This window comes from Conger conger, chromosome 16 (assembly GCF_963514075.1).
Source record: "Conger conger chromosome 16, fConCon1.1, whole genome shotgun sequence".
NCBI lineage: Eukaryota > Metazoa > Chordata > Actinopteri > Anguilliformes > Congridae > Conger > Conger conger.
This window is the reverse complement of record NC_083775.1, coordinates 27057749-27085133: the sequence shown is the minus strand read 5'-3', so window position 1 is coordinate 27085133 and position 27385 is coordinate 27057749. Positions and strand designations below refer to the sequence as shown.

At 42.3% G+C, this 27385-nt stretch overlaps 1 protein-coding gene across 1 annotated transcript in view; it reads right to left on the bottom strand.

The window, feature by feature from the left end:
- Window positions 1-27385, bottom strand: part of sdk1a (sidekick cell adhesion molecule 1a) — a 297095-nt gene that overhangs the window by 145793 nt on the left and 123917 nt on the right. Inside the window, exons 3-4 of the mRNA XM_061223685.1 lie at window positions 25339-25445; window positions 24592-24739 (exon numbers count right to left, since the gene is read on the bottom strand). Coding sequence (XP_061079669.1) covers window positions 24592-24739; window positions 25339-25445 — 255 coding nt within the window. The remainder of the gene's footprint in view (window positions 1-24591; window positions 24740-25338; window positions 25446-27385) is intronic.

Below are 27385 nucleotides of genomic sequence, written 5' to 3'. Positions count from 1 at the left end.
GGGGCCATTTTACCCTTCCTTTATCCCCATTAATTCCCTACAGTTGTAACCCTTACTGAAAAGAAAATGTTCCAGCAATGTGTTTACGTTGTTTGTCTGTTTCAGTGGAACTTGGTTAACATTATTACAGGGAGCTACCAATAGCTACAGGCCTATTGTGATCACATACTTCTGCAAAAAAAATATCATAAGAAAGCTGAATAACAGAAGCTGCTGAAAATATTGCTCAACAAATCAGGTCAGAGAGTGAGTAGGAGAGTGAGTAGGATCCATGGCCAAAAACACCACAAAACAAATAGTAAACATAAAATATCTGAACAAGCTAAAGCTAAAATACCCAAAATAAAGTAATTATTCTGACCAGTCAGATATTTATGTGACACACTAAGGTCAGAAATTAAAAATAAATTAATTAAGGAGCTTGCCAGACTGCCGTATTTGAAGCACCACATCACCCTAGTTTCCCTGAGGTTGCCACAGAATTTAAGCTCTTTTTTACAATTCCTGTGACTGTGGCATCTGCAGAGAAATTGTTTTCAAAACTGAAACTATTCAAGAACTAGGATAGCTTACAGTACCTTAGACGCACCATGTCTCAGCAGGCTATCGAAAACAGCAGGCTACTCATACGGCAGCAAGACAACATCACAGGGCTACAGGCAATACACAAGTGGGAATACATTATATTTATTTATAGTTACCTTGATTGTAATGCTACCCAATTTATGTAGGCTAATAGCCAGACAAACCACTTTTATCATAAAGACCAAGAATTGCTGAATCTTGCTCATCCTGCCATGCATTTTCCTTTGTAATGGGCCAATCAGTCGATGCTGAAATAATGATATCACTGCGCCCAGCCAGTTCTCCCCATGTTGCTAATTGCACATTGCTTAGTGTAATGTTACATGTTAGACTTTTGTTTGCTATATTGTTGTGCCATTTATTGTCATCATGTATTATAATGGCTATGGGTTCTTCCGGTTTGTGTGTGTGTGTGTGCGGGGGGGAGGGGAGGTGATTCCGGTACCCCTGACCTCTGTCGGAAGCGGCAGATGCCAGAGTCAAGCTTTCCCAGGGAAAAAAAAGATCCACACTGTCCTAGAATCCCAGCCCCATCGTCCAACATCAGGCTCCATCATCCAACACTCACCAAACATGAACAAAATGACCCTTCATAGCAAAAAGCTCAAAACCTCCTATGTTTGAGTCATGCAGTTAATTCTTCACTTTACTGTCACACACAAACTGTGCAACATCTAACCCCCTCTGTCTTATTCAACCAAACAGGGGACCCACCATGTTTCCCTGGACAAGAATCGTCAGGTTGCCAGGCAACCTGTTTGAAGCCAGGGCCCCCGTTTATCGCTCCCTCAGAGCCCTGGCTCCAACACTGAGGGCTGGGTGCCACTTGCCCATCTGCTGAGTGGCACAGAGCGAGAGCTATCTGACATTTCAAAGACTTTCTCGACAATTAATTATGGAACACTTCCAGGGCCTGATTAAAATGATTTGCTTTTAACCTTCTGCAGGCCTTGAGAGGAAGAAAAAAAAAAAAAAAGGCCAAGCATTGTAAAATATCCAGTTAGAAAAACTGCACGCAATTGCAAACCAATTTTTCAGCATTGCATCCCCTCATTCCCATTCAATAAAAAAACTGAAAACATTAAAAAATTACATAAAAAAGACCTTGAAATACAGTATCCTAATGCTAAGTGTTTTCTTTGAGCCACTGGACACTGCTGAGAGTTACAATATGAGGAGATGACAGAAAAGTTGTACTCATAGACATCCTATAATGCAAAATTATTCATGTCGTGGAAAAATCTAATTGTAAGCATTTTTTAACATCAGCTCATGGGAATACCGTGTTCTGTGAAACATCTCCACTCTGCCCAGCACTAACACCATGACATTCACAAAGCTTGCAGAAAGAAGCAGAGTTAAAGTATTTTAAGAAATGACAGACAAAGAATGTTGTTTCAAAGATAGTCTACGGTCTGTAAACAATGCTGTGTTTATGGCGGTCTGAGACGATGCAGCTATCGCCTCCAGCAATGCTCCTCAGCCAGTGGCGTGCCCATCTTCTCCTGACAAACCATGCAGGCGGTTGCCAGTTAGAGATCCAGTGAAGAGATGGCTGGCTTTGTTGGTTAGCACAAAGATTCACCAGAGGGTCAGCTAAGCCCAACGAGCACTAGATCTAAGAAACCCCGCTATCAATCTCAGAAGCTGAATGATAGAAGCAATGGGAAAACAAGAATCAACATCGTTGTGGCTTGTAAAGAATGCTAACGTTAGCTGGCAAACTGTCATTCTGTAATAGCTAATGTTATTCTAGCCCACAAGACAAATCATGTCACTAGCAATCTGCATAGCTATTGCTATAGTATATGACAAAGTTGCTACGTAAATATATTATTAATTACTTATCCAATGTAAGACTCATCACTGAATAATTTGGAGGCTACAATGCCAGGTTCTTGTCACACTACGTTCAGAGTATTTCAAAATAGACTTTGGAATTATTATTAATTTAATTTTTTGACAAGCAACACAATGTAGTTGGGTTATAAGCTTTCCATTCAAATAAGTGTGTCACTTTCACGAAAGGGCGGCACGGATGGTGCAGTGGGTAGCACTGCCGCCTCACAGCAAGGAGGTCCTGGGTTCAAATCCCCGTCGGCCAGGGCCTCTCTGTGCGGAGTTTGCATGTTCTCCCCGTGTCTGCGTGGGTTTCCTCCGGGTACTCCGGTTTCCTCCCACAGTCCAAAGACATGCACGTTAGGCTGATTGGAGAGTCTAAATTGCCCGTAGGTATGAGTGTATGAGTGTATGAGTGTATGAGTGTATGAGTGAATGGTGTGTGTGCCCTGTGATAGACTGGCGACCTGTCCAGGGTGTATTCCTGCCTTTCGCTCAATGTATGCTGGGATAGGCTCCAGCCCCCCTGCGACCCTGATCAGGATAAGCGGGTTCAGATAATGGATGGATGGATGGACTTTCACGAAAGCCTTCCTCGACTATTCTAAGCGTGTTTTTGGATATTGAGGGCTATTTCTGGTAATTTATCCATTATGATTATAAATAGTATGAGGAAGTGTTTCATCAAGGAAATATTCAAATGACACATCTACAGCCTCTATAAAATGTCTTGGAAGGCACGTCCATTTCCATTTCCATTTTTACGTTTTTGATGTTTTTCCCCACATCAGATGATATGCCTAAAAACTGGCTGAGGTTTCCGTGGGAGTTTACAGCGATACCAGTTGGCATGTAGACAGCTGCTGAGTGTGATGTAACCACAGAAATAAAAGGAGTATTTAGTTCCCTTGGCTGTGGACCTTGATCTTTAGCTCAGCAGGCTAAATGTGTTTTTTTTGTGTTGTGTGAAACTCACAGCAGACCTCTATTACAAAACCACTTTCAAAAAAGCTACACCCTTCCCTTTAATTGGAAGGAAATGTATAGTAGCACAGAGCTGTATAGACCAAAATAATCAGTTATGCAATGCATCAAGATAAACTTAAGGAGAGTTAAGCTCAAATTCTCGAATCGACACATGAGAGAGACCCTCAAGTGACACTTGTTATGGGTCTTTACTACCTAGAAGAGATGTGTTATTCATAAACTGAACTCAGCAACATGGTGAAGTAATAGCATTTTATTTGCTTTCCTCAGAATCATCTTAACCGTTCTATTCAAATGATGCTCCCTTTAAGACTTAAAGCACACAAATGCAGACAGTCTGGAAAAACAATAAGAAACTAACACGTCTTAGTTCCTCAAGATTGTGAATGAGAGCAAGATCAAGACATTGCCAAAGCAAACATTCATTAACTTGAGCCCAAACACAGCCAATATAGACGCCACATAAAAACAGAAACAAAAACAATGTGCTGTAGTATTTATGTCAATAAGGGAGCAGAATAAAATTTTTGAGACTGGAGTTTCCCACTAAACAACACACCAGACTAAACAGAGGTGACTGCATGCCCTAACAGCCCATAATTATCATGCTAAAAGGGCACTATCATTATCAATCAAAGTTGATAGCGTTCTTCTTTGCTGATAACATTATCAGCCGAGGACACGGCCGTTTACAGAGTCCTCTATAAACTCTGAATCAGAGTGGCTAGGACTTCCCTCCCCTCCAGCTGTTGAGTGACAGCAAAATAAGAGCAAATTTATGACTATCATCAGTCTTAATCAAAACGCATTATGGCAACTGTTTATTTACAGAGTTTTTAATGATAGATTTTTATGGAAAACAGAAAATACTGCATGATTGACATTGATCCTCTCGTGGGAAAGTAGGACAAGACCCGAGTATGCGCGTGCATCAATCCCCATAAAAAATGAGGGAGACGTACGACCCAATCAGAATTGCCTAATAACTGCTGAAAGCTGGTGGTAAAGTTGATTAATGACAACAGTAAAAGCAAATGCATGTAGCGGATTAACTGTTGATTGGCCTTTGGGGGAAGAGGGAGACTGAGGGATCTGCTTCCATGTTAATTTGTTTTTATACAGCTTCATTGGAACATCAAAAAATCCACACTACCCCCTGCCATTACAGACTTTATCAGTCAGAAAAATAAGTTTAAGAGGCTCTTCAAATCAAGTATACAAAATGAACGCCTCTATCTGATGTAAAGGCAAAATTTCCTGACCTTCACTTTGCACTATAAAGCTAGCACTAATTTCTATTCCGGACATGACATAACATAACAGTGGGAAGTAAGCTACTGTACTAAACCATTAGGAAAAAGCAAAAACATGCCTTTCGGGTAATAACTCAAAGTTAAGGTGACTGAATGGAGGTTTGCTTCACAGAACTGATGACGTCTTTCTCATCCTGTGAAGGGTGAAGTCAGCGCAAACGTTGGACGGCTCTGAAGGCGTTCATGGACGTGCTTCCAGGCCCTGACCTTGAGGGCCATATTTCATGACAAGACATGAGAGAATTAAATAAATTAGCCCCACCGCTGGAATGAAAAGGCCATATTCATGGTTTCGAAAGAGCTCAGTGTCCTGCAATCCTCCAGGGAATTTTCAATCATTTTAACACCCTCTTTTCCGGCATGCTTCCTGACCGAGCTCCTCATCCTCTTTGTAAGGAGTCCCGCAGCACTAAACCAAACGAGGCCCGTCAAACCACAGTCAATTTAATCACGCCGCCCCTCACCGTAATTCACTCCACAGTGAGCATGAGACCGCATGCAGAGAGACACATTCTTTTGAATGAAAAGCGACTACATTTCAGCCAACATGAAGAAATCTACACGTAGTGTTCTACGGGGCACATACATTCCGGTAATTTCCGTGCAACCCGAATCTTGCCAAATTCCAGAAGTATCAGGCTCTCCTTCCACCACACCCTCCAACAGCACAAGAGAAATTACCGGCTTTATCGTCCATGGTGATATCTCCAATGATTTAAAGTTCAGATAAAATATGTGTTTTGTTTGTCTGCACCCAGCTGGACATTGCAGTTAAAGGTTTTTTTTCCACTTCGCTTCACATTAACGTTGCTCTGAGTGCATTACCCTACAATACATTTACAGCATTTATGTTACCAGAAGTGGAAACCACCCACCTCTGAAAGCAATGAGAAGGTGTGTTTTTGTTCTTGGCAGTGGTACATACTAAAATGTTAGCTTTTATCCTGGCATTTACATTCCATTCTCCCTTCTCCTAACTTCAAATGGCATATTTTTGTTCATTAATTTAATTACATAACACACAGTAATGTAATGTAACAGCCCCACATGTGGTGGCACGGATGGTGCAGTGGGTAGCACTGCCGCCTCACAGCAAGGAGGTCCTGGGTTTGAATCCCCGTCTGCTGGGGCCTCTCTGTGCGGAGTTTGCATATTCTCCCTGTGTTTGCGTGGGTTTCCTTTGGGTACTCCGGTTTCCTCCCACAGTCCAAAGACATGCACGTTAGGCTGGTTGGAGAGTCTAAATTGCCCATAGGTGTGAATGGTGTGTGGGCCCTGCGATGGACTGGCGACCTGTCCAGGGTGTATTCCTGCCATTCGCCCAATGTATGCTGGGATAGGCTCCAGCCCCCCTGCGACCCTGTTCAGGATAAGCGGGTTAGGATAATGAATGGAATTTGATAAAATCCTCATATGAAAAAAAATTGGGAAAAAAAATCAAATCTTAGGGAATCATTTCTTGACCACACAGTGTACACGTAGTATGGGCAACAACAAAAATCAAAAACTGATTTGTGTACATGCATTGTTTTATCATGAAAAAAATAGGAAGATGCTTCAGAGCAAAGTGTCAATGGCAGCTAAACAGCCATTAATGATTTTGATCATACAGAAATATAATAATATAGAATATATCCATACACAGCAAGTAAAATAAACACAGGCTATAGACAAATAGTCACTTGAACCATCCACTGCAGTTTTATATGTACCAATATACCAATCTGTACAAAATAATAATTAACTTAATTCTCCTGGGAGATCTCTCATCCATGTACTAACAAAGCACATCCTTGTTTAGCTACGGATATCATAGTAGATCTAGATTTGTATGGTTGCTGCAAATGGCAAATATAATGGCAAACATCCACAAATCCCCTACATGGTCTAGTAGTGGGGCATTTCCAGGGAAGGGAATTTCTGAGATATGTATGCGCACCTAAGGCAAAATGTGTTACAAATAGTCCAGGACTAAAAACTTGAAATGATACAGTACATTAAACAGATACAACAGAAATTATTAAATGATCATCTTCTGCACCACCGTAGCTCATAATAATTATATTTCACTGGATACTTCTGTTCACTCTAAACGTTAATATAGTATTGTACAATACGGCAGAGTTCAAAAAGTATCTTTCCAGCAGACACAAGCAAAAGTGTCATGAAAGATTTTTTACCGGACAACAAAAGAGTCCAATCAACCCCATCCTTCGCACTTCCATATCCCTGGTATCTGAAGCAGGCTGATGGGCAAAATCGACTGACCCCTACACCTTAACATTATTAAACCCATCTGCCAATACTTCTCAATGTGATGGGGCACTAACAGGGATTCTATTGACAGGTTAAGGATGTGGATTACCACCATCACTGTAGCTAGATACCTGGCTCTTTGTGGGATCTGAGTGTCTGAGACTGCCGGCAGGCTATGGAAACGGATTGGCATCAGGGACACGGTGACCTTTTCCCCTGGATGCAGTCGGTTCATGCGTCAATTCAGCACTTCAGCTCCATGCCTGCTTGATTGACAGGGCAGGGTTCTAGTGCATTCTGCAACAGCTCAAACAAAGCTAAGGTATGTGGAAAAGTAGTCCGTTGTTGGGATGGGCTGGCAGTGGAGGATGCGGCGAATGTGATAGTCTAGTTCCAAAAGCAGGCCACTGGGTAAGTTCTATTTTCTCAATTCAATGATCATCGCAGACTTGTCTAGTTCTGTAAAAAAAACACTCACCGAGCACTTTATTAGGTATTTATTAGACTTCTACTGCTGTAGCCTATCCACTTAGAGTTATGATGTGTTGTGTGTTCTGCATACCACTATTGTAATGTTTGGTTATTCGCGTTACTGTTACCGTCAGCTTTGACCAGTCTGGCAATTCTCCTCAGACGTCTCTCATTTCTGTCTGCAGAATTGCTGCTCACTGCATTTTTTCAGTTTCTTTGCACCATTCTTTGCAAACTCTAGAGACTAGTGTCTGTGAAAATCCCAGTGAAAATCTCGTGAAGATCAGCAGTTTCTGAGATACTCAAACCATCCTGTCTGCCACCACCAATCATTCCAAAGTCACATAGATCACTTTTTTTTACCCAATTCTGATGGTTGACGTGAATATTAACTGAAGCTCCTGACCCGTATCTACAAGATTGTATGCATTGCCTTGCTGCCATAGATAATCGCATGAATAAGTGGGCATAATAAAGTTAAAATGTTCCTAATAAAATGCTCGGTGAGTGTATATATATTCAGCCCAATGCTTGGACCACTAAACTTCATGGTGTTCCTACTGAGGCAGTGCAATTCATTTTGAGGATCATTTGAGGATCTCAGACTCCTATATCAATAACCTATTCTTTAACGCAGTCTTACTCCTTCCCAAAATCTATTGCTTAACCTGAGAAAACTTCAGCACAGAATAATAGACCTTTAGACTTATTAGCAGTAATTAGTCGTAATTGTCGATGTCCTTAATTAAGTGCACAAAACATGAATTGAACAGGGTTTACAGAGTTTCGTAATAGGGGTAATTAGCACAACAAGGCTCTGGTCCTTTTGCCATTAACTTTGTGGGTTTCTCTCCGTTTTTGTCAGAGGGACAGAAAATACAAGAAACAAAGACTTTTCTAAGGCTGTTCTGCAGCCTATCCACATTACAAAGGCTTGACCCTTGTGCACAACACGTAGAGAAAGAAACCTGAACATATCTGCCAATATCGATCCCAGCGTCGAGGTATTCAATGACCCTTGAAGAGGAGACAAGGGCCAGAAGCCGGTGGGGAGGAGTAGTTACTGTGTTTGGCAGCTCAAAAGCATTGTCTCTCCTCAATGGTGACAATTAAATACTCTCACAATTTTTCTTGACAATCGCAGTTTGGCAAGTTCACTCTGGCAATTGCTAAATTCACCTCCAGTAATTGCATTTGTTAAGAAAGCAGCTAACACTTCTGTTTCAGTGGTTACCGTTCACAAGTCAGTTTTTGGGCGTGACAACCGTATTCATTTTCGAAAGTATTGTAACAGCAGCGACTCCCCATTGCGAGTTAAGAAAGTTGAATGAATTGATTTGAAAAGTTAAAAACAGAGGCGAGAGTTTTGCCTCCTCATTAGAAACCACTGACGATAGAGCTGCCAAACCACCAAATTGGTGGAGCAATTACAGTGGGAGGAAAAAGACGGGATTAAAAATATCGGCGAAGGATGTCTCTGTGTCTGTAAACTTTTGGCGAAAAACATATAAAAGCGCACATTTCAGCCATACGTGTACAAAAAATAGAGTGGCTATCGCATTGTGGCATTTGGGTATGGTAGTTGAGTAACTATTACCGCACCTTACCTCACCTCTTCAGTCCAGGAATATCAATTATGTATCAAGTCACTCAGGAATGGTGCAATGCAGCTTGCCGTCAACTGCTACATCTTTATGTCCCAAATAGGCCAGTTTCTCTGTAATTTTGTTGCTCTGACCTCAGCATGCCTCTGCAAACAAGGAGCTACGGTGTGCAAGCAGTTTCTTGCGTCACACAAAGCTAGTTGTCCAGTGTGGTTCTAGTACACACTACTCAGGCTAAACTGCACCCGGGCTCAAATTCTGTAGTCAATACCTGAATCTTCGGTTGTAGATTGCAGTTTCCAACTTTGTGTAAATGTAAGCACAGTACACACATTTTGCTGCAGCGTGAAGTCGAAAATAGATGTTGATGGAATCCTTTGATAGAATTTGACCGTATTCAGCATCAAATGGCTAATTCTTTCTTACAGAATTTAACAAAGGGGAAGGGAAGTTTTCTTAAATATTACGCATTTGTTCTGCTTTTCATACTGCTCAGTTGAAAATAAGAAAAACGTTCTTCAACCATTTCACAAAGTAAGGTAATAGATTAACAGAACACTTCTGCAAGATATTGGCCATTTGCTTTTGGAGTGGTCAGTCTTATTAAAAGTAATTTCTTTCAAGTGCCATATTTCTAATTCATTTATAATGCACATGAATTAAGCATCTGACAATTAATATTTCATATTTCAATGAATGATAATTAGCGGAGTTTGACATTTTCATATTTTAACAACCCGCTCCATAAAAAAAATATTAAGCTAAAGCTGTTAAACAGTGGAAAGGTGTAACATTCAGGGAGTTGTAAGACCTTGAAACTTTCGGTGCCATAACAAAGCAGTATCCTAGTTTGGCCAGACTGCCCCTCCTTTTCACACTGCTGTCCGCAAGTTGAGCTGCGCAGTCCTTGCTTCGGGGCTAACATCAGCTGCAGCTTGCAGATGTTCCATTCCCCAAAGAGCTCAACCATGAGTAACATGAGAGAAAAGCCCTATCCACTGAAACAATCCCTTCTCTGCGTGATTCTAATTGGCCTAATCAGGTGCTGCCCCACAGGGCTACGGAACTGGCACTGACAAGGTCAAGATTATATTTCGGACTGTGGGGTTTATTAGCTTACTGGTACAAGGACCGGTGCTTCAGCTGAACACACCACTGGGGAAACCAAGTGCTTTGTTGCCGTGGTTTTGAGCAGCTTTGCTTTTCATTGAATGGAGCCGGCCTCACAGCAAGGAGGTCTTGGGTTCGAATCCCCGTCGGCCGGGCCTCTCTGTGCGGAGTTTGCATGTTCTCCCCGTGTCTGCGTGGGTTTCCTCCGGGTACTCCGGTTTCCTCCCACAGTCCAAAGACATGCAGGTTAGGCTGATTGGAGAGTCTAAATTGCCCGTAGGTATGAGTGTGTGAATGAATGGTGTGTGTGTGTGCCCTGCGATGGACTGGCGACCTGTCCAGGGTGTATTCCTGCCTTTCGCCCAATGTATGCTGGGATAGGCTCCAGCCCCCCTGCGACCCTGTTCAGGATAAGTGGGTTAAAGATAGAGGATGGATGGATGGATGAATGGAGCCGCAACCTCTTCACTCTTCAGAATTCAGCTAGAAACGAAAATGGATGAGGGTGTCACCACATTCAAAGCTTTGCAGAGGCACTGATTAAATGCTTCTGTTGATTGAAACTGAACGTATATTTCTTTGCCATCATTAGCATCGTTATCATCACAAGGCGTTTGTGATTGCGGCCAGGTTCAATGTTCAATCCTCTGCGGAATACGTACTGTATTGCAGAGACAACTTTAACAGAACAGAAGCAGGAATGGATGAAACAAATAAAACATCTAACATCTTGCAGACACAGAACTCTCTATTTCTTCCACGGATTGGTTAAAGGTTATGGGTATGATCAACACAACACAAACCAATGAGGGGCACCTTCCAAAGGACACTGTTGAAAAACCATAAAAAAGGAGCCAATCATTGCATTGAATATTTATTTGGTACAGATGGATATTCTCTGGGAAAGGGCATTTTGTTGTGTACCTCAATTCTCTTTCACTAGGAAATCTTTACTCCATATGCTGTTGTAAAGAACATTATTGATGGATAAGCTGGATCTTTCGGACTGTAAATCCCTGATGAATTACTGTCACAAGTGGAATACCCTGCACTTGTACAGTACTTGTTATCAACTATAAATACAGCCAAGGCACATTTACCATTTGCTGGCATATGCCTCTACAATAACTCTTGCAGGGCTTATTAAGTGTTATTTCACAGTGGAAGCAATAATCAGCCATTTTGGAAGAGTCTTGCCTTGTTTTATAATCGGGTGACATTCAGCTAAGCAAATATGAGAACTTAAAGGGTATCATTAAAGTCTTCATAATAATAATTGATGGGTCCCACTCATCCTGACCAAACCTTTTGTGAGAATGAAGCAATGGCTGTGTGAATACAAGGGAGCCTGTGAAAAATCAGGATTGCGGTATCAATTTGTGAACCCTGGGCATTGTGGGAAACGAGTCATTTGACAGTGGCCGCCTCTGTCACGGCACATCACCACATCAAGCGCCGTCCCTGCGCTTCAGAATGAAATGCTATTCCGCCAATGGATCCATCAGAGTGACAAGTAATTATAGAGCTGATCATGATTAATTAGCAATGTTTCTGTTATCTCTGTCTCGCTCTCTCACCCTCTTTCTCTCTCTCTCTCAGGGAATTTCTGCAGCATGATGACACGTACAACTATTTTCTTGTCCAATGCATTTCAAAGAGGAAAGTTGTGTTCATTATAGCCTGAGAATCCCCTGGTACCAACCTTCAAACTACTCCCCTTTATTGCAAACTTCTGAATACTTAACAGAAGCAATTGCCCGCCAAATCAGAACATCTCCACCAAGACCAATACAGAGAAACACTTCTCTGAAGCAAATATTCTAGTTTTCTCTTGGTGTCCTACATACAAAATTCATATTGTGTCCATCTTACTGCTTTGACTTGATTTGTGAGGTCCTGGCAGAAGAAAAGGTGATTCCGCTTTCCTGATTATGAAAAGCACTCCAGTCCCATTTCCATCACGTCAGCACACCACACACTCAATTTGGCCTGTCACAGCATCAAATAACAACCTCTTACTATATAATTTTCACTCTGTCCTTTTGAAAAACACATTCCACAAACAATTATAATTTTCAATCACACAGACACTCAAACACCGTAACACACGGAAAGGGAGATAACTGCAATATAGGCAAAATAAGCTGTGGTCAGAAAAGTATTGCGTATTATTGTGGTCAGAAAAGACTATACTGCAACACTTTACAGCACACTATATGAGAAAATATACACCTTATTTTTGCTTTGCGATATTGCAATCTATAAAAAATGGAATGAAATAACTTAATTGGAAATAAATGTAGTGTTATATCTTGCCATATATTTACAATATATTGAAGTAGTATGAGCAAAGTGCCCTGTGACTTTAACGAGGGAAATGTCCTTCCATTCAACCGACAGCTAGAGTACAAACAGGCTGTACATCTGACCTGCATTAAACTTTGATTAGCCCCTCTAACACTGGATCAGGAGCAACTAGACCAGCAAATGTATTAATTAGCTGGCTGTGACACTGCTGCAATATTTTAGACAAGGGGAGAGAAATGCCCGGACTGCAAAATGAAGGGAATTCCAGTTTGTGCACAGAATGCAGAGTGCTATGTTGCAACAAGCAAGGAGCTGGAATGTATTACCAAAGGAACATTAATTAAGATGGGGGTGGAGGGGGGGTATGTTTACAGGTGGCAGAGGAGTGAACTTTGAGACTGCAGCAGTTAGTCGGCAGGCTGTGAACTGCTAGTGACCTCACGGTCCAGTCAAAAGACCGTTATTTTGTCCCACAAACACACGTTTGTAGAAAAACATTTGTTTGACAAACATGGAGGTGTTATCCAAAGCAAAACCTCTCAATCTGTTCAAATTAGCGAATGGTTCCAGCAATGTTTGGCTGAGAGTTTTCTTATCTGTTCTGTGAAAAATCATGGGAATACAGACGGCAGACAAAACAAACATTCCACCACACTATGTCCATACCTTTAGAAACATTCCCCTATTTTCAATTACAACATTGGCAGTTATGCTTCTGCTGGCAGTTGGTTTGATAGAAGTGTTAATACAGGGAAGCGTCCACTTTGCGACTTTGCATTGTTCCCCTGCAATCAGATACTTGACTTTCAGGTAGGAAGGAAAAAAATGCTTTTAGAAAAGTCAAGAATATTGGCAAAAATATTCAATGAATGACTGCAGGATGCTGGTCTTACAACAAGCAAAGTTTACGGAAGGATGAGAGATGAAAACTTTGCATGTTTTAGCTTCGGTTTTCTAAGAGGGAATCGGAAACAGGCTACATTGTACAAATGGGTGTTTGTTTTTGGGTTTAACTTGGTTTATTGATTTTCTGTTCACAAAGACTGGTCATGCATTTTCAAGAAGAAACATGACCATTGCTGTGTTTAGATAACAGCACAGGTTTCCCACTCTTTTTGGTAAAAGCTGACAGTGCTTTGTACAATTATTATCGACCTTTAATTACATTTTTCGAAAGAAGTGCTTTGTAATGACACAAAATGAATTATTTATGAGTTTTGCATAGTGCACATAATTCACTCATTAGGTTTTCTTGATAAATGGAGAGAATTAATTTCTTTAATCAATAGTTAATGTTAAATCTGCTGAAGCAGCACAATTTTGGCCTGAACTATCTTCTTGATGAAACGGCACACTTCACTATCAGCATGTACACTACCTTTGGTTTTTTCAATGGACAGTGAAGGTTGCTTTACACCCAAGTGTTTAGCTCAAGTGAAACACCTTCCCTTCTCCAGCAATGCTTTCACTTAACCTTAAAACATAATTTGAAATGACACTATTTTGTTCTCCCTTTTTTTCTACTCATCTCACTCTGTAGGTCTTTCACTTCATTACATTACATTACATTTTTGCATTTGGCAGACGCTCTTATCCAGAGCGACGTACAGTTGATTAGACTAAGCAGGAGACAATCCTCCCCTGGAGCAATGCAGGGTTAAGGGCTTGCTCAAGGGCCCAACGGCTGTGCGGATGTTATTGTGGCTACACTAGGATTAGAACCCCCGACCTTGCGTGTCCCAGTCATTTACCTTAACCACTACGTTACAGGCCGCCCCACTTCAACCCCTTCTCTGTCCCTTGATCCATCCCATCTCACTCTCTCAACCCTTCTGGCGTTCTATGATAAACGCATCATGCCAGTGAAAGTATCATGATCTTTCATGAGTTAACACTTTCAACAGGGTAACCAAAGCCATGGTAAAGCCTAGCACCTGTAACAATGTCCTGTTTATTGGAGTGATTATTTTTATTTCTCACAATCATAAAGACTGTGGAGCTAAGCAGCCTTACGGCAAAACAACGACAGGTCAATTCTTTGAGCTCGACAGTGAGGTGACTGCTGTTTTCACCGAGCTGCTAAGAAGTCCTCTGGTGCTACAATGCGTCTAGTGTGAAATCAAGACCTTGATTGTTCCTTTCAAAGAAGATCGCCCCCATACCCCGTCTCTCTCAAACTTTAGTAGCAGGGCTGGGTGCCTAACTACACAAAATGCTACCCAGGAAGACAAACTACTGCACATATAAAAACATGATCAATGTCGCCAAAGAACTAGTCCCACAAGATTTAGAGGGATTGTGACACATTGTAAGATAGACCTATATTTCTTACTTTTATTACTTAGACTTTACAATCCCAGGACAATATTTGAGGTTCTAACAAAATGACTCCCAGGAGCTCTGCCTTACAGATACCAAGCAGTCAGGTCAGCACAGATTATTGAAGTCCTGAAAGAACTCCTGTACAGGCAAATTTTATACGTTTATATTAAAAGTCCAAGGTACAACCTTGCACATGCAATTTACTGCACACTTGCCTGAAGTTAATCCCTTAAATTTATAAAGAAATGTTTCGTAGTTCAATTTGCAGTACTGGAAAAAATGTCACGATTTCTCTTCTTGCCAATTATCCCCTAGTAATTCACAAATTGCACAAAACGGAGAATCCCTCTGTCACATTAAAGAGACACACAAAACTCATTTCTCAATAAGGCGTTGTGCTTCAGTGCATTCTAAAATTCTCATCCGAAATAGGACAAAATGTTGGCGGGGGATCACCACATTAAGGAATGCCACCGGCTTGTTTGTGTGGACAGTAATGTCACACACACCTTATCTTTTGCTCAATGCCAGCACTACTACTAAGGCGGTATGCTATAACCACCATCACCCATCAATATTATGATAATATCAATAATATAAAATTAGCCTATTTTCCCTTGCTGTGTCTTATTCTTTTACTGTATGCATGACAGCTATTTCAGTGTAATTCCTGTTGGAACACCATAGTTGTATTCCAGTATACCAATACTGCATTTTGTATTGACTAAAATATTTCTTAAGCCGCGGCCTATCACTGGCATTCCGTTTCATATTTTATTCATTACATGGAGGCTCCTAACTGGGGATTAGGGTCAGCTGCCATCGGGTCATAAGCCTGTGGCCAGGAGCATCAGGTTACCACGGCAGCATTAATTACTGCTACATTCTCAGGTCAATAGAGCACTGGCTGTGCTACTTTGCCAACCAAGACAGGCCAGGTCAATCCCCTTTATTTAAGGCGTGTTCCACGGCTGACAGGAACGCGCTCGCACTGCACCAGCTGCACAGGAGATGGATGTCCAGTTTTAGATGAAAATAGTCTTTCATAGCATCAATTGTCAATTATATCTTCTATTTTTTAATTGCCATTCAACCCAAGTGGATGAAAAATGCATGTTATCAGGAATGACAAAGAAGCATTCTGAAGTTAGCCGTCGCATATAAAGTCATAGTCAGGGCTGCTAGGTGGCCCAACCTGTTGAGGCACTGTTCTAGAGCTTCGATGGGCTCGGCGGTCTGGTAGCAAATCAAGACCATGTCAGTGTTTCTGAAAATGGCTGCAGCCCAGCAGGGGGATGGACAAACGCCTCTGTAGTCTTCTAGCGAAGAGAGGGCTACCAGAGTGAGCTGGTATGACAGCGTCTCTTCATGCATAGATGAGCCCTGTTAGCTCGTCTTTTGAGCTGCATGTGAAGAGGCCTACTCCGACTCCAGTGTGTTAAGAACCAAGGGCAGACGCCCCAAGGCTCAGAGGAGAGCACATGCACACTCCCAAATCCATAACGGAGGCCATAATGAACACTGTGATATTAGCCTGACTGTGTATTACAAAAATCTGGATAACAAAAATAGGGAAAAGCTGTACATCTACGACTACGACATCTACGATCAAGCATATCACTCAGCGAATCCTGAAGTGAATGGTTCGTAAAAGCAGGCTGCGTCCCAAAAAACTGCTATTTGATTCGTTTTGTCAGGGAACTAGCTGGGGTGAATTGATCTGCAACTTCAGAGCCGTCGAATCTACCCAGGCGCATTAGCCCTGGAAAGACTCCTGTCATCGCTCTAACCAAAGCCCCACCTGAAGTTTCAGTGGAGTGAGAAGACTCAATTATGTAAGAGCATAGACAGTGGTGAATGAAAAGTGTGGAGTCAGGGCGATGGGGACGGAGGCCGGGGACAATCGGGGGCCCCGCCCAGGGCAGCCCTGTTGACTGATGATGGCTGGCTGTAATTACCATCACAGGGGCACTCTAAGCCACCAGCTGCATTACAATCAGAGTCACAAATGGCTTCATGGGATTAAATCAAACAACTATCCATTTACCACTTCACCACTGTGGGAGCAGACCACTCTGACCAGGAGGAGTCTAAAGAAATGTTGCTGACCAAATGAGGCAGAACGGAAATGGAGAGAGCGAAGATTCACAAAGCTAACAGAGAGACCTGCCGTTTCATCAACAACAGCGTGATGTTCACAATTATTAAGACAGACCTGCACAGGGTGAATGCGTAATACAGCACAGCAATTTAAATAATGCAGAGGAGAACCGGTGAACCAGTGGCAGTCAGATGACTGACAGGTATAGAGCAGTCAATCAGAGCTCAATTATTAACTATATAAGCCATTATCTAAGGCAAGTGAAGCATTCAAAGCCATTTATCTGATGCAACTCTATGCGGTTAGCCGCCCTTTAAGCCTTATAATAGAACACATAATATGGCAAACTGCACATAATTTCATCAGTCAAATGAAATGCATTTTAGTTTGGTACTGAAACAGGATTACTATTACAGAAGCATAATATACAGAACAGAGACATCAACTGCTTTCCCATAACACACAACTTTCTTTTTGACAGTTGATGCTTTCAGTGAAATGTTTCTGTTCTGAAGTTGACATGCTATTGAAAAGAAAGTGTTTGGGCCAATTATGAATGATACATCCAACAGCCAATGTTTATATTCCAAGGGGGAGAAAACGGAAAACTTTGGCTGGACAGTACAGGACATCGATAAGCATCACAAGCTGTCATTTCTGTTGTAAAGAGCCATACTGCCATTGCACACAATCTGTTATTTCATGCTACATTAAGAAACCAGAGGGACATTTCAATTATCGGGGTGAATTCAAGTAGTGAGCAGACATGTTGAAGAAGTAATCCGAAAACATCAGCTCCCCTGCCCCCCAATAAATTCAGGTATTGTATAAAATATCCTTGATGATAATGAAAATGCATTAATATTTGCTTTTATTTGTCCTTTATTAATCCTGCAAAAACTGTCAATGAAATTAGAGAGGATGTTTTATCAGTTTAGTGAATTACAGTAAATGTGACGGGGAAAAATGAAACCCTCTCTTGCTGGAATAAATGTATCACCTGACAAGCTAGTATTCTGGAATTGTCCATCCATTTCATTACATTACATTACATTATTGGCATTTGGCAGACGCTCTTATCCAGAGCGACGTACAACAAAGTGCATACCCATAACCAGGGATAAGTTCGCTGAAAGACCCTAGAGGTAAGTACAATTTCAACTGCTACCTGTACAACAAAGATAAGGACAAGGGCCATTTTTTTTTTTTTTTTTTTTTTTTGAACAAACAAACAAACAAACAAGAGCAAAAGTGACCAAAGTTAACGATCCAAACACTGCTTACCTAGCCAACTAAAAATACCGATACACAAAGCAAGTCACAGAGACAACAATTAAGGTTCACAGGGAGGTAGGGAGGGATGGGGAGAGGTGCTGCTTGAAGAGGTGCGTCTTCAGCTTGCGCTTGAAGGTGGGGAGAGATTCTATAGTTCTGACCTCAACGGGGAGTTCGTTCCACCACCGTGGAGCCAGAACAGACAGTAGTCGTGAGCGTGAGGTGGAGGTTCTGAGAGGGGGAGGTGCCAAGCGGCCTGTGGAGGCTGAACGAAGAGGTCTGGCAGGGGTGTAGGGTCTGATGATTTTTTGCAGATAAGCTGGGGAAGACCCTTTAACTGCTTGGAAGGCTAGCACCAATGTTTTGAATTTGATGCGAGCCATGACAGGCAGCCAGTGGAGGGAAGTAAGCAGGGGGGTGACGTGTGAGTATTTGGGAAGGTTGAAGACCAGACGAGCTGCTGCATTCTGGATGAGTTGGAGGGGTCTGATGGCGGACGCTGGGAGGCCAGCCAAGAGGGAATTGCAGTAGTCCAGGCGGGACAGAACCATCGCTTGGACCAGGAGCTGGGTCGAGTAGGGGGTGAGAAAGGGGCGGATTCTCCGTATGTTGTAGAGGAAGAACCTGCAAGACCGGGTCACCGCCGCAATGTTCTCGGAAAGGGACAGTCTGCTGTCCATCACCACGCCGAGGTTCCTTGCACTGGGTGACGGCGTGAGTGTGGTATCCCCGAGAGAAATGGAGAGATCCAGATGGGGAGAGGTATTAGCAGGGATGAATATCATTTCAGTTTTACCTGGGTTGAGCTTTAGATGGTGGTTGTCCATCCAGCTCTGGATGTCCCTCTGGCAAGCAGAGATACGGGCTGAAACCTGCGTATCAGACGGCGGGAACGAGACGAAGAGTTGGGTATCGTCCGCATAGCAGTGGTAGGATAGCCCATGTGCAGTGATCACAGGGCCAAGGGAGCGAGTGTAGAGAGAAAAAAGAAGCGGGCCAAGGACTGAGCCCTGGGGAACCCCTGTGGCGAGGGGCCGAGGTGTCGATACCGAACCAGCCCAGGCAACCTGGAAGGAGCGACCAGAGAGGTAGGACTCAATCCAGTCCAGGGCTGTGCCATAGATGCCTGTTGCTGACAGGGCAGACAGGAGGATGGAGTGATCCACAGTGTCGAAGGCAGCAGAGAGATCTAGAAGAATGAGGATAGAGGAGAGGGAGGCTGCTCGTGCGGCATGAAGTGACTCACTGACGGAGAGGAGCGCGGTCTCTGTCGAGTGGCCCGATCTGAAGCCAGACTGATGGGGGTCTAGCAGGTTGTTGTTAGAAAAGAAAGAAGAAAGTTGAGTAGAAGCAGCTCGTTCTATAGTTTTAGAAAGGAAAGGAAGAAGAGATACCGGGCGGTAGTTCTGGATGATGGAGGGATCCAGGGTAGGCTTTTTTAGCAGCGGAGTGATGTGGGCCCTCTTGGAGGATGCCGGAAAACAGCCAGAAGACAGGGAGGAGTTGACAAGGGAGGTGACAAATGGGAGAATGTCAGGTGTGATAGCTTAAGTATGTTCAGTGATAAAGATCTGAAATTGAAGTAAATTTCTCATGGAACTGGTATCATAACCACAAAAATGTCAAATTTAGAGGACCTTTACTAGATAATCATGGAAGGGCAACTCGTCAAAAGTTGAATGTGAAGTGGGAGAAGAAAGAAGAAGGAAGGCGTAAGAAAGAAGAAGGCAAAAGAAGAAGAAAGATGTATGAATGTAGTCCAAAATGTCACCCTTTGGATTGAAAGAGGGCCGGCCATGCAAAATAATAAGTAATGCCATCTCATCCAAGTTCAGGTTCAAATGGCAACTTCAGATTGGGGGTGAGAAAACAGTGTCTTTCCTCCCTGTTTTCTGTCCGTAAATAAAAAATGGAAATTCGATCACTGTGGCAAGAGCGTGGTTTGCGGGAAGGAAGCAGGGCAATCCGAGCTTGCCAAGAATCAATATTAACAATAATAAAAACAATGTCCCTATAATGATCCAAACAAAGTAAGAATGGAACCTAGTTGATATAGAAATTTATAAAGTTGAGACTCCTTTCCACAGTCTCACAGAAAACATAAAAATATTGCAATAATACAGCCAGCTCAACACCAGGCCACAACTTAAATAAATTAGGCATTTACTCACAGATTTTTTAATCCAAATTTTATCAAAATTCACATCACTCTGAATAACTTATCTCTCTTATTGACACGTCAATGAATAAAAGACAGGTAGTCTGCCGTCCAGCTAAAGCACTAGGTCGCAGTGCAGTGACTCACCCAAGACTGTGTCTGTTCCAGAGTGTGGCCTTACAGTACATAATTGGCTACAGTGTAATCTAATGACGGAGGGTACTCCCTGCACTGATAAGACCTTACTGACTCCACAGGATGATCTGGCACCCGCTGGAATGTATCACAGGAGTGTACGAACTCCAGCTGGAGGGCTTCCTACATGGGCATACGTGGCATCATAGTGACATGTACAATTTGGAATTCACCTAACAGGCGGCGAAAAAAGGGACACATTTCTTTCTGAAAGTGAAATAAGAAAATCTCTAGGGAGCTTTGAGTGAATGTACCCTTTGTACCCCTTCACTGACGTGTTAGCCATATTTGCTGATGCATTTTCACAGAACACAATACAATTCACCCAGGGGACTTTCTTTAAACTGACAATCAGTAAACCAGGGAGCACAACCGAGTGGGCCTATCAATTTAATCAATTCAATGAAGTGTGTGATTTTCATGCCTGATTACGGTGTACAATGCGTCAGTGTAACAAATGGAAATCACTGCTGAAAGTGTGTTCCTTTTATATTAACTATATTAAGCCTGATACAAAAAAAACAAGGAGTGTTATACACAAAATGACAAGCTATCTGGTATTGATAACACGTTGATTTCAACCTGATGATATGTTTTTTATTCTGTGCGTGAGCAGCTACGATTAAAGAGTAACGAGACGAGCCAATCTTAAAATGCGCCACAACAGGGATGGAGGGGTGATGTATGCTGTGATAAGGTAGTAATGGGGAAATGACCGGGTTGGATCTCGACTGATTCCCAGACATGGGGAGAGACCTCGCTCACACGTGTTAAAATGGAACCGCCTGCCTTGTATGCGGGAACATGTCTGCCACTGCTCTAGAGAGGCAACCAAAGGCCTGAGATATGCAGTACACAGAGAGCCAAGAGAATGGATAGCCTTGTGTTACAATGCAATACAATACAATACAATACAATACAATACAATACCACTTTATTCCCTTATGCAAGTGTATGGCTACACTGCATCACACATTGGCAACTGTCACATCTTTTCTCAGCTCTTCGTTTTTTCCATTAATGTGGCAATATTACTGTTGGCCTAAGTGTTTTAGCCTCGACATATAACGATTTTGTATGATTGAGGTGTCCACGGTGTTAATCACTGTACGGTTATCAGCATGTATTTTCCTTTATAGTATTACCTGCCCAGGGACAGCAGAGTTAATTTATGTTCATAGCTAATTCCGAGAGAGGTCCGAGACGCTCTGTACTGCCTTGGGCTGGGCAATTCAATAAATAAAGGAAAAAAAACGCTGATAACCATACACTGATTAACACAGTGATTAAATAAATAAAGAAATAAAGATGACATACACTTATGGGAGTATAATGCTATAATATGTATTATCCTGATGCAATAAGTATGATATGATGATTGCATTGGGTTTGAAGTGGTTGCTCTTGTCTGCTTGTCGTTAGATAGATAATCTGTGCAGGACTTTATCCCGATCCATCCCACGTAGAATTCAGAATCAAAATGCTGAGACGCCACAAGTCTGTTTCTCGTGCAATTCTGCCAATCCAAATCACTGACACAAGTAAGTAATTACCCTCACTTCAATCAGTAAGACAATGCCTTCCTACATGGTTGTAGGAAGGAAATCAGAAGTTGGGTTTTCTATGTACTGAATTGATGTCTGTACCTTGAAGCTTATCCAAGCTACCTGCAAGCATATTTTTTTGCTCCCGTACTACAGCGTTCATATTCTGCCAACATGAGAATAGTCTTTTTCCACTCAGTTGGCTGTATATTGAGCGGCAGGGTGGCTCAGATCCATAACTGATCAAGTTGGCCTTCCAAGAGCAATTGATTCCCATTGCCACTGCTCAGGAGCCATGCTCTCTGAGAAATGCAGTAACTGCAATAAGCAGAGAGGCAATTTAAAGAGCTGTGACCAGCCAGGAAAGCACCGCCCTGAGAGACCAAGTCACAACTCCTTAATTCGAGATTAAGAAAACTCTTCCCTCCCACACATTTCCTGCAAATAATTAAGGTGCAAGAGTGTAGGAGTGGTTTAAAAAAACAGCACTTAGTAATGCTAATTTCTGTTGACTTTTGAGAACAGCATTCATCTGCTGTTAACAAATACTGGCTAAAATGCAGTTTTATTCAATAGTATTCTGTCCCATTCCAATAAAAGAATGCAGCTTCTTTCACCTACTCATTACATTACATTAATAGCTTATCCAGAGCGACATACAGTTGCCCAACGGCTGTGCGGATCTTATTGTGGCTACACCGGGGATCAAACCACCGACCTTGCGGGTCCCAGTCATGTACCTTCACCACAACGCCACAGGCCGCCCTCATGTGACTGGGGGTACTGGCTAAGATGTGTCAGAATTATATTTATAATATCACTTTGTACCTGAACAGAGTCAAATTTACGCATTTCAACAATACTTTCCTAACTGGGAATAAAGTGTGTGGGAAAGAATAGCATTCTGCTACTGGCTATTGATTCCAGGCTACATTGTCCCACAAGACAAATTTGCATGTCTGCAATGGCTTCTCACCTCATAACCTTACTTCATATATTTAAGCAGTATCTCTACTAAAGTAAGGCCTATCTCTTACCCTAGGTGTCTCTCCATAGGAGTCATTCAGACCATATGTTGCTGCTTTTTATCCAGACAGGCTGATTGTGCAGCTCCTCTTCCTGACACAGACCAATTAAGAATGTGACATCACATCCAATTCCTCTGTAATGGGCCTGGCAGGTATCTCGATTGCCTCACGCGGTGCAATCTAAAACTTTAGCCTCTATTGCTGCTGTGTGTGTGTGTGTGTGTGTGTGTGGGAGTGTGTGCTGGGGAGAACCAAACCGTGGGGCGAACAGACCATTTACTATATCAGATGGGTTCTCCCTTGACCAGATCAGACTGTGTTGTAGGATGTGATAGGGGCTGATTAGTTCAAAATACAACTATAAGAGCATTAGAAATAGATGTGCTGCCTCTCATTGTTTTTATTCATTGCAGCAGATAGAACAGGATATAACTAGACATAACAACCCTTTACTCAAATGCTACTCCCTTCTAGCAACCAAAATAGTACAACAGTATTATTAATGAGCATAGGTGTCAACTGCATGACAGAAGAAAACCTATACGTATTGTATACTTACAACTCTACCTTTTAATGAATGGAGTATACCTCAAGTTCAACCATCAGTCAGGTGGCTTTATTTACATTTGAATTAGACTGATTGCAATGCATCTCACATTATTTTCAGACTATCTACAGTAGAAACGTAGAGAACCAAACACGTTGGGAATGATGGTAGTTTGGAACACTGACATTTCGACGCTTGCATTCTCCGATCTTTGCTGGATTCAAAACTATTCACCTGCTTCTCATTTACATCCAACAGCAAATTTGGTGCTGGTCCTGTTTTATGTCAAAAGGGGATTAGCCATTAATATCAGTTCCTTGCCTAATTTTAATATACAGTAATTTCAATTTTTTTCTCAATTAATAGTGCTACTCATTTGCATTTCGCAGTTGTCATTTTGTATTAATGTTATACTTCAGATTAGGTTCTCGACAGAATTATGACCAGTTATAGTAAGGAAAAGAAAGTCTGTGATGTGTCCCATGTTTAAATTAAATAGACTTTGAAGGAGTGTGGAAAAACTCCAGGCTCCATTAACAGCTCCACACCGTGTGAGCTGCTAACTCCACAAAGCCAATGAGATTAAAGGGTGCCATTAATTGCAATTTGCTGATGGGGTGGGGGGTATGTGTGTGAATTGTGTGGTGTGCTGCCCGGGCTTGCTACAATCATTCGCGTCTTCGACCGGATCGCCTATTCCTGAGGGACAGGCCTTCCAAGAGCAACTGCACCCTGCACCAACGGAGAACCATTGGCAATCACTAGCGTGTGCAGCAAGGGCCTACGGCTGACTGCTATGGGCAATTACGTTCCTCACAAGAGGCCATGGATCTGCAGCCAGGGGGGACCGGTGCCAGGCTCTGCAACCTTCCCTACAAGAGGGCGCCCCACTCCCAGGCTCCACTCGAAGGGGCACCTCAGGACAACAGGGCTGCCGTAGGCTACTCACACTCTGGTGCTCGGGATGATCTTGTAGCCGTCTCGGAACCACGTGACTTGAGGCCGGGGGAAGCAGCTGACCGCCGGTGAGTTGAGGATGGCCGCTCTGCCCTGCGTCACCGTCTTCCTCTGCTCGGACTCCACAAAGCTTCCCATGTCTGGAGATGGAGGGACGTTGGTAAGAGCCAAACCGATTAATCTGCGCATCGTTTACGCTAACACAGTGCTTACCAACCCTGTTCCTGGAGATCTACTGTCCTGTAGGTTTTAACTGGAACAAAGCACACTTGATTCAACAGAGATATTGTTGATCTGCTAATTAGTAGATTCAGGTGTGCCAAATTCGGGTTGAAATGAAAACTTACAGACTGGAATATCTCCATATATGGTTAGCAGCAGATAACACAGAAAACACATGTACACAATCTATTTTCAAACCAAAATGAATGAGTGACCTATTTAGATGGCTAAATTAAAGACTGAAAGCACAAGATAAGGCCAATACTTTATTGATTCAAATATGAACAATATGAAATATGTGAAATATGTATCCCACTCATACCCAGTCATGAGAAATCCTGCTATGAGATTCACTGTTCTTTAATGGCTTGACCTTTCTTGTTTATGCAGTTACATTATCATGAGAAAAGAAAATAATTTCAAAACAGGGTTTGCTGAAAAAGAACCGAAAATGATGATGCACAGACACATAGCACATACAAAATCTCACAATTTGATGTAGTCAATTTGCACTTACAAGCGACCTGTATTTCTGCTTTCCTCTGCATAAGAGTACCCATCCTGTTCCTCGCCACACATTGGTAAAATCCAACATCGGTGCGCTGCAGAGACTGAATGGTATACCTGTGAACAAACAGAAGCCGGATGAACATGCACGCAATGAAGACAAACTCAGTATAACCTCATTTCCAGAATCCAGTCTAGTTTGCATCTCCTCATTAACTTCAGAAATGACAAAACCATGCATATTTATTTGTGATTTATAACACATTCATATTCATATGCAATTAACTTTTCCTGTCTGAACCAACGTCAGGAGCAAATAGTATACCTGTACATTCTCAACGTTTTTGTTATATTTCTGCAAATGTCAACATCTCTCCAGCTTCATTATTATGGTTTTGGAGTCAGCAGTTTAGAATAACAAGCGAAAAGAAATAGGCTCATGCAACTCAAATGCCGCTGATTCATTTTTCATTCAAATGTTTTACCCTTGACAAAAACCTGGATTTGAAATGTGTGCCTCAGTAGTCAGAACAACAGTGTTTTGCCAACCTGCACATTAGAGTGAACAATTAAAATGCAATTAGATTCCACAGGCAGATGATTCAGTGTTAGCTTACGGTGATGGATCTAAGACCTTAGCCAAATACCATTTCTCACACATATTTGAGGAACAGATGCAAAGCATTAACATGTATTGGCATTTCCAAATATGGAGCCTCTGCTGTCAACGAATAATTCCCCTCAACATGTCTATTTGAGTAGAAAGAAAGGTCTCTAATGAAATTCATGTTTATTGCATCTGTTTATCCATCTTTAATAACAGGCTGGATCCCTGAGGAACTTCAGTAAATCCAATGCATATACATTTGCTCATAGTATTCGGTGAAAATTAAAATTCATGCCAATGAGAGAATTATGCATTAAAAAATGAATTTCAGATTGTCATCTCGAATGCTAGAAGTATACTTGCTGCGGAAACTAACTTTGCATGAACTAAATTACGTATAATGATGTATATATTTCAGCCCCCACAGTGTACACATCCGGGCTGGCTGAACTAGCAAAGATGTTTGCACATTGACAAATGTGGAGACTGCCTGCAATTGGTCAAAAATATCACATGGGTGGCTGCATTGGCTGCATCCTGCCTCCTCGCCTGATTCCATCCATCCATCCATTATCTTAACCCGCTTATCCTGAATAGGGTCGCAGGGGGGCTGGAGCCTATCCAAGCATACATTGGGCGAAAGGCAGGAATACACCCTGGACAGGTCGCCAGTCCATCGCAGGGCACACACACCATTCACTCACACACTCATACCTATGGGCAATTTAGACTCTCCAATCAGCCTAACGTGCATGTCTTTGGACTGTGGGAGGAAACCAGAATACCCGGAGGAAACCCACGCAAACACGGGGAGAACATGCAAACTCTGCACAGAGAGGCCCCAGCAGACGGGGATTCGAACCCAGGACCTCCTTGCTGTGAGGTGGCAGTGCTACCCACTGCGCCATCCGTACACAGAGAATACACGCACATGTATGCGGCACATGTTTCATGACAATCCAAGATCAGAACATATTCATGTTTGGTATCATTACGATTGTTTCAGTGTGACTGGAGCAATGGTATAATTTCCAAAACAGTATACCTAGAGAACGAGGATAACTAATGTTGGCCTTCTTGGTAGTTATTCCTGCGACTCCTGAAATGACGTAGATATCTAGCCAGCTTGTGAGTCGTGCACATAACGGCCGATGTGACATGCGGTGGGACCAGCAGATAAGAGTTCAGAGAGAAAGTTACGGTACAAGATTCCTTTAGCAATCAAGCTATAAAAATAATAAATACTCAACTAAAATTCAATATGAATTAAATCGGAGTGAGATTAAACAAGGGTTAATATATTTCCACTACTTGGGAGATTCTTGGTCAGCCCATGCCAGAATAAAGCAGAAGTCAGAGTGGAACTACTGTCTTTGTAACTTGGTTTATTTATTGCCCGATCTAGTCTCTCCACATAGCGGTCACATATTTAACCATGCAAACTTATTTT